The sequence below is a fragment of the Panthera pardus genome, unplaced genomic scaffold (genome assembly GCF_024362965.1).
Source record: "Panthera pardus isolate Hobbes unplaced genomic scaffold, ASM2436296v1 HiC_scaffold_11, whole genome shotgun sequence".
NCBI classification, from domain to species: Eukaryota; Metazoa; Chordata; class Mammalia; order Carnivora; family Felidae; genus Panthera; species Panthera pardus.
The window spans coordinates 44,725,691-44,734,530 of NW_026526666.1; the positions used below are offsets into that span (position 1 = coordinate 44,725,691).

Consider the following 8,840-nt stretch of genomic DNA (forward strand, 5'->3'; position numbering starts at 1 on the left):
TTTTAAACAGAATACATATTTGAACTATTTGATGCACCTATTTTCACTTTCATGCTTGTTCTCTTAAGATTAATAAAGTTAAGTCATTCCATTTTCCCCCCCAAAAGCCACATGACACAGACATTTCATTATTTGCTTCCAAACACAGATGGATCAGTAAGTAACTACCCCTTAGCAATTCACCTTAAGGTGAGCAAGAGACCCATTCTAATTCTGTTCTTGAAGTACAGTCTTTGGGTCAATTGAATCACAATACATAAGAGGAAAGAAAGAGAAAAAGTAAGAAAGAAAAGAGGGAAGGAAAGGAGAGAGGAAGGGAGGGAGGGGGAGAAAGAGAAAGAGAAATATAGATATAGAGGGAGGGAGGAGGGGAGGAGGGGAGAGAAGAAGGAAAGGGTATTTTGGAGATAGGTTTTTATCTGGGAGGGCAGATCTAGGTCTAATGTTTTAGATGTGTTATTTAGAATGTGTTTATTTAGAATGTGTTTATTTAGAATGTGTTATTTAGAATGTGTTATTCCAGTGAGCTTTAATTAACCAGAAGGTGGCATAATGGTAGATGTCAGGGATTTAGGAACATGGATCATCAGATGATAGGCAAGGGATGTAGACAGGAACATGTCAGAAGCTAAAGACAACTGATATTACAGTGTTGCCTAGAATCCTACCAGATTGGGTGGTTATACTTATAATAGACATGCTCATCAACATCAGAGCTATTATTTATTAAATGCTTAGGCACCTGCTAATAAGTGAAAGATAAGCATGCTCTACATATATTACTTTTTAAATCTTTCCAATAATCACTGAGTAGGTATCTTTTTTGACAGATGGGTAAACTGAGGCTTAGGCTTAAGTCAAAGAACTTACCGAAGGTAACACAGTTAGTATGGAATATGGGACTTGAACTTAGGTTGTTGTGTTTCTGAAGTTCCATGACTAGTAATCAGCTGCAGATAACAGGAATTTCTACAACAGCTTTTATTGTCAAATATATAGGAATCATGCAATAGCCTTTTTTGCTCTGTCCACATGGAGCAAGTATTGGGGTCAAATCACTAAAATCTAATGGATGAAATGTTCATAGTATAGTCAGCTCTGGTAGTTTCAGCAATTTCAAAGAGCAGTGATGATTGGTGTTATAAAAGCCATAACACGTATTTCTAGAAAGGAAAAGGCAACTAAACCTCTTTTTAAATCTTTTCATTGCATGTGCATTTGCCAAATCTGTCACTGCTTCTGGCTATTGTCTTTTTTGTTTGAAGTACTTCTTTGCATGGATTTCTGTACTTCATAATCTTCCATTGTGCTTTTGAAATTACGGCTTGGAAGCTATTTAATCTTAATAGATTTTAAAAACAAGATCACATTTTAATGTGAATGCTTTAAAATTAACCCCACTTGTTGAAATGATATGAAATAGCTCAGCAATGTTCCCATGACCTGTTTTTATGCCTTTTGATATCTCATGTGATCTCCAATCAGTTGGGCAGATGGTAGCAGAAGCTGTGGAACCTGGCTGCCACTGTCACTCTGACACTGAGCCTGGTGTTAGCAGCACAGACGAGGAGGAGAAGCACTGGAGGAAGCCAGAGATTGACACAGGTGCAGGTAAGGGCACATCATTACCTAGGAAAGACCTTTAGAAATCCTCTGCAAGACAGCCTCGTTTCCATCTTTCATCTTCCGACCCTTGCTTCCTCCTTCTTCCACCTTTATTTTCTTTTCAACTAATGAATTTGATGGCAGGAGGTGGTTGAGAGGCCTTAGGGGAGCTTTAAAGCTGACATCAGATATGAAGGTTATTATTCTTTTTTGAATGCATTAGTGCCTAGCTTGGAGGGAAAAAAGACTTTAGGTTATAAAACAAAATATTGGTAGGGATTTTCAGATCAGTCTTATTTCGTAGTCGGCCTCCCAGTCAGTTGACTAGAGAGGAAGATTTGCCTAACTGACCCACTGGAGACCCGGAGAGCCAAGGCACATTTCATAATGGTTTATTTGAACTCCTTATTTTTTAAAATTGGGGAAGAATTTGTTGCCATCAGCATATGACTTGGCTCTTGGTGGTGAGTATTCCAGCTGCAAGATTTCCAATTAGAGTGACTCAACACACCATGCCTCCTATGCATTGGGGCAAACATCCCATGTCCTTGAAATCAGGTTTCCCCATATTTAGTAGCAGGCTTTTTAAAACCACCCTGATTTGAATTTATGTATGTATATATAGGGGGAGGGGTTATTCATTTCATTCATCCTATGGTCACTTTACCCCCACTTCTAATTTTTGAATATTTATTTTTGAGAGAGAGAGAGAGAGAGAGAATGAGTGGGGGAGGGCTAGAGAGAGAGGGAGACACAGAATCCAAAGCAGGCTCCAGGCTCTGAGCTGTCAGCACAGAGCCTGATGTGGGGCTCGAACTCATGAGCCGTGAGATGACCTGAGCCCAAGTCGGATGCTCAACCGACTGAGCCACCCAGGCACCCTCCCTCCCCCCCCACCCCGACTTCTAATTTTTAATGACAGTCATTAAGCACTGTGAGGTTATTTGAGATTTTACCCCATTTTCAAGCAAACAAGTTTGCCAGCCATGGTTTCATGGTGCTAGCAGAAGACACAAGTCTCCTGGGTCAGAGAAAAAGGACATTATTACTCACAATAAATGGTAGCAAGGATATTTGCACATATGCCGGTTCCCTGAGCTCCAGTTCCCCCCTGAGTAATGTGGAGACGGCCAGTGATGCTTGAATATGCAGCAGACAAGTTATAGGAGAAGGAGCCCGAGGGCTTAGAGAATTCAAATCCTTTGTGGTGGGCATTCCACCAGAGGTGTTCCAATGTGCTCACAGACATTCTGCAAGGCGGGCCTGGCAGTTGTTCTTGATCAACTCTGATTCAAGCAAGAAAATTTGGTTTATTGTAAGCAGTGGAAGAGGAGTGTGGAAAACTCGGCAGGGCTTCCTGTGTGCCAGAAACTATGCTAAGCATTTTATGGTTTACTATCACAAGGATTCTGTGAGTCAAGCATTTCTATTCCCATTTTATGGATAGAAGAATGAAGGCTTAGAGAGGTATTGTTTCCTAAGTTCACACACATAGAAGTGGCAGAGCTGATGTTCTCATCCAGATCTATCTGACCCTGAAGTCCACACTCATTCCACTAAATCAAATTGCCTCTGTTTATGAATATTGCTTGGTCTCTTATATTCCTTTTCCCCCAAAAGTCCATGATGTTACTATCCAAAAACATGTCATGTTTTCATACTGATACTTCTTAGAAGGCTTTCAATTACTTTCGCTCTCTTACCTCAGGAATGTCATGTCTGACTACCCCGTGGTGTTCGTGTTCATATAATAGCTCAGCTGGATGCCATTAGCCCTTTCTTTCCCAGAATTTAGGCACAGTATATTATTGTATGGTGGCTAGGCAGTTTTATTCCCCCATTTTCCTTAATGTTCTTTAATTAATCCATAAATTTAAAGGCTAGCTTAGCAAAACAGAGAATTTTATTTAAATGTTTTTCATAACTGACTTATTAATATAATTTCATGCAAGAATTTGAATAGCAACAAATATACTATTAAAGAGACTTGACACACTTTGTTTTAATTTGTTTTAAATCCAGTAATAATCTAAAATGAGATACAATGGACCGATGAAATGAAATATGAATAATGAAATAAAATTCAGGTGAATTGGCTACGTGTTCTCTGAATGAACATTTGGCTCTACATTTCCCTCTGGCAGCTTTTAGGTACAATTTAGTAAATAACTGCTGTGACATGCTGAGGACCACCTATAAAAGTCAGCACCAACCCTACTGACAGGCCTGAAATTTCTGTTACTTCTTTGAAAGAAGACATCAAAAGTTACCTTCCAAATATATTTTTAAGGGGAATGTAATATCAGCTATCACTGCCTTACTTCAAAATGGCTTATTGTAATAGCTGCAAGAGACCAAGGAAATGCCACAAAGGACAGATGTGTTTTGTGTTAGGAAATGGAATGATAAGACAGTCCTGAATGGGATATCAGAATAGGGAAGAAGATCAGGGCTTTAGGTTTCTGGAAGATTGTTGGCAGTGGGGTGGGGGGTGGGGATTAGATGGCTAACCAAAAAGCCAAGCAATAAAAAATATGAGGAAGACACATTTGCCCACTTTATAAGTTTATATAATTTGGAGGTTGACACACTGGTGTGATAACCTATAGTATCTAGTCCAGGAGCCTCTATAAATGAAAAAGACTAGATTGATGGCGAAATTATTAAGATGACCATTTTAGAAATTCTTATCTCCCTAAGTATTATTCTACAGATGGAAAATTTAAATGCTTTGGGTATTTGGCACGGCATACCTTTATTTATTTTGCGTGGGTCATTTCAACAGAAATGCATGTATTTGTTAAATAGTAAGAAATGTATTTGAAGCTTTTAAGAAACATACTGAACTTACATTTATTGAAGTATGATGGCTAGTACACCCAGATTTGCCAGGGAATTATGGATGAGAACTTATGAAATAACTTCAAGAAGGTTATTTATGTTGAAATTTGTCCCAGACTACAAAGTCCTGTCTTGTTCTGTGATCCTGTTTTGCCAAAGGCAAATCAGTTTCTGAACTTAGATGGGAGGTATCCTGACCTATAATACAAATTGGTGTCTTTAGTAAAAAGTCTTACCTTGAGCTATAAAGTTATTTGATGACTAAATCTAGATATAGTAGCTTTAAAATGTGGGAGTAATGTGTTGGATAATAATCAGCTCACACTGTATTTTTGTGATTGTGTTGCCGAATGCCCACATGAGTACAAGAAACACAGGCCGAGGACAGGCATATTATGATGCTATAGGGAACAATGATTTCTAAGAAGTGAATTACTATTTTTCTTATTGTGTATTTTTCTGCAAGTCCTAATATTTCAAATGAAAGTAGGAGGTGTGTGTGTGTGCAGGGGTATGTGTGTGCATGAGAGAGAGAGATTACTGTAAGATATGGGGGTTTTGTTTGTTTTTAACATTTCTGATATTCAATTTTCCTTTAACATCAATGTGTCCATTAAATTGATAGCACTTCTTTTCATCATGAAGAGCCATTATTTAACCATGGTGCATGATGTGGTCGATGGCATCCTAGAATCGAGGAAATGTTTTATATATATCAGTGGCTCCTTGATATTATATATATATATCTCATGTATGATTATACACAATCTCTCTTCCCTGTGCACTTTGATTAAAGCAACCTTGCTTTCTAACTTTATTTTGCAGCACTGAATAGGAATTTTGTGTTGGAGGAAAGGGTACCACTCAACTCAAACAAGGAATCCAATCAAGTTGTTTCGGAAGTGGACACACTGGAGAAGAAAGAGGCAGTGGAGGAAGCTGAACTTGCCCAGCACAGGGATGTGGACACAATAGAAGGGAAAGGGGATGCAGCATGGTGGGGAACAGCTGGGGTTAATGAGGTTCCCTTGGGGGAGTGGAAGCCAACAGCAGAGCAGCCAGTATTAGTAGAAGAGTTTACAGAGGAAAGAGGGATCCCTCAGGGCGTAACTCGTGGGGCTGAGGCAGAAGCAGAAGGGGATAAGAGGCTGGGTAAAGAGGAGGTAAGCCCCAGGGGGAAAGAAGCAGCCAGAGCCTCTGGAGGTCTGCATGAAGGTCAGGATGAGGCTCCTGAAGGGGGGGCCTTGCTGCCTACAGTGCTAGAGACAGAGAAAGTGGCTGCCAAAGAGGAGCAGGGCTCGGAGAAGACAGTGTTTGCAAGCCAGGCAGCGGCTGTGAACTTAGAGTGTGTGCAGGAGGCAGCAGCCCCGAGGGAGGCAGTGACAGTGGAAATGAGAGAGGCTGAGAGAGGGGAGGCCGTGAGTGAGGCAGGGCCTGAAAAGCCTGATGTGATGAACAGTGAAGAGGAAGCATCTACAGAGGTAGAGGACCTGGGAGCCATGGAAGATGCTGCATCTGAGAGAGAGGATGGTTCAGAAGAGGCAGTGCTTGGGGGAGAAGAACCAGCCAAAGAAAGGAAGGTAGTTATGGGAAGGCAGACACCATTGAGCTCCTCAACTTCTGAGAAGGCTGAGGCTCCCCGGATGGGAGTTTTGGAGGACAGCCTGGAAGAGCTTTGTCAGGAAGATGCTGAAAGGGAGGAGGTTGAGACTGAGCCAGAATCTAATAAAGAAGATGACAGGAAAGAAATGTTACCCAAGGAATTAGGTGTAGCAAGAGAGAAGAGGAAAATTGAGAGGCCAGAGGAACCTCTGGAGGAAACTGAATCTGAGAGCGGAGAGGTGAGGAGGGCAAATGCACATCAGGGTGAAGACATTTTAGAAGAAGAGCAAAACTTTAAAGGGGAAGAGCAGGGAACCGCGAAGGAAGTGACACCTGAGGAAGAGACACAAGTCCCCCCAGCTGAAATGGAGTGTGATGCTGAGGGTGAGGCACCCATGGGGGCATCTGAATCACTTGGAGACACAGGGCCGCAAGGAGGAGATTCACTGAGAGAGACAGAGGTGACCATGTTTGAAGCGGCACCCGCAGACGAAAAGTCACTGGAAGACACAACAGCTCTGAGGAGAGAGGAAGGAGGGGAAAGACTGAGGGAAGCCCAGGACCCAGAGCCCAAAGACAGAGCAGAGCTGCTCCCCCAGGAGGACGGGGCTCCCTCAGGGCAGAACCAGGGGCCAGGCCCTGAAGGGGAGGGGGTGTTAGGAGCTCCTGAAACTGAGCTAGCGGGAAAGGGGCAGGTGCCCCAGGTGATGACCACAGCTACAGGTGAGGCCCAGGAGTGTGCAGCCAAAGATCAAGATAGCCTGGCAGGATTGGAAGGCGGGGATAAGGAAGGGCCCGTGCAGGGGCAGCAAGGAGCCGGGGTCACAGTGATGACCCAAGGTGTTTCTGAGGAAGACTGCATGAAGGCAGAAAAGCTGAGTGAAGGAGCTATGGGTGGGGACGCAGAAGAGGAGGCTAATGAAGAGTGCCCCCTGGGGACAGGAGTGTTGGCCAATGGGGACACAGACGGGGCTGGGAGTTTGCAAGGGGGAGTGGCGGTGGCTGATGAAGATCTCCACCCAAGGGAAGCGGCAGGAACGGCCACCGAGGAGAAGAGGGAGGTGTTGGCAGATGTGAAGACGGCTGAGGGGAAAACAGAGGCAAATAAAGCCTCCTCCTTGTCAGATGATGCTGGCAAGGGGCCTTGGCACGAAGTGGATGACTTACCGGGGAAAATGGCAGCTGCAGAGAAGGTGGAAGTGGTAGAGGAAACAGCGCTGGGCACGGGGGAGGTGGCGGCCGTGGAGATGGTGACAGGGACCTGGGTGGGGGCTCCACGAGACCCTTCGGATCCCAGAGGGAAGGCCCCACAGCTAGGGCAGGATCCAGAGGGCGGGGGACTTGATTCCACGCAGGGAGCGGAGTCGGTGGGAGCCGAGGCAGGCCTGGAGGGCTGTGCCAGGGAGAAGGAGTTGGGTGCAGCTAAAGAATTCAGCCTGAGAATGTCCCCAGGGAGGGAGTCAGAGCCTGGGAGAGAGAGTCTACAGGGGGTGGAAACACTCCCTGCAAAGCCTGATTGCCCTGAAACCCAAGAGAAGCAAGCGTTTACAGTGCAGAGAGAGAAAGAGAAAGTGAGAACGCAGATGTCTCCCTGAGCAACATGAAGGCCTAAGAGACTTTGTGGCAGAAGGTGAGTTTAAGCCTGCTCTGTTCGCAGGACTAAACAGATTCCCCACCTGAGGTCCTCTGCTCTCCCCGTGGGCTCAAAGCCTCATCAGTCCTTGCATGCAGCTAGCTGCACACAGCGGCTTCACTTCTGTGCTGCTTAACCCTAAGCCCAGGAGGACGGAGGCTGGGTAAGGCCCAGGTGGAGCCAACATGCACCCCCGACCCATTTCTACTCCTTTTGCCCCTGAGTCACACTCTGCTCTGCGGGCACAGCTCTCTGCAGTGGTGAAATCCGTGGCTCCTTTTCGGGGCTCCAGAGATGAAATCAAGAGAATGGGCCACAGGGATGTACCACAGACAAAAAGAATCACTCTCTATTCCCGAATTCATTTCCCTTTTAGTGGTTAAAAGGATGGCTGTGATTATTTGCCTTGCAATGGGCTCTCTGCCTTCATTTCTGCAGCTTTCGTGAAGTTTAATTTAGATATTGCATAAATTATAAAATATATGACAATATTAAAAATATATACAAATTATGAAAACATATGTAAAATATTGAAGATTGTAACTAAAGGCCAAAAATATTTTTTTAGCATTTCCTGCATTCCTGCTAATTCTTTGATGCCTCATGTCCTTAAGTGCCTGTTTCTACTACCCTGAGTGATTTTACTCATAGTTCTATCCTTTTTGTTATTTTTCAGGATATTTCAAAGATGTCTTCCAGAAGACTGAAAGAGTGGGGAAAGATGCACCCAATCGTCTCACTAGAACTTTAGATTTTATCTTAAAAAAAAAAATCATTGTGCTTGTCTGAGCTGGTTCCCAATCTGGCAGTGCTGGTCAGTAGCATGGTGAACACCTTGAGAATAGCTGAGTAGATCTGTAGGACCTTCTCTAGGGGCACTGGTTCCTAATGGAGGGCGGTGAGGCTGTTACGTATTCAACATGGCTAACGTGTCTCTGTTCAAACCAAACTGATGGTTCTCACGTGTTTGACTTTTACCAAAGAGCACCTGAAAGGCTCAGTCCTCACATCTGTTTAAATTCCTTTTTATTTCTAATCGAATGTTAGTCCCAGTTTCAAACATCAGAGTTTTATTTCAAGTCCGTGGCTTGGGGTGTTAATGACTTGATTTGTGAGAATGAGCTCTAAAGGTCCTTCCTTGAACACTCAGTACTAGGAT

General features: G+C 43.8%; 1 protein-coding gene across 1 annotated transcript in view; it reads left to right on the forward strand.

The window, feature by feature from the left end:
* Positions 1 to 7,660, forward strand: part of ERICH3 (glutamate rich 3) — a 106,454-nt gene extending 98,794 nt beyond the window's left edge. Inside the window, 3 exon segments of the mRNA XM_019448860.2 lie at positions 1,486 to 1,611; positions 5,272 to 7,587; positions 7,590 to 7,660. Coding sequence (XP_019304405.2) covers positions 1,486 to 1,611; positions 5,272 to 7,587; positions 7,590 to 7,660 — 2,513 coding nt within the window.
* The last annotated feature ends 1,180 nt before the right edge of the window (positions 7,661 to 8,840 follow it).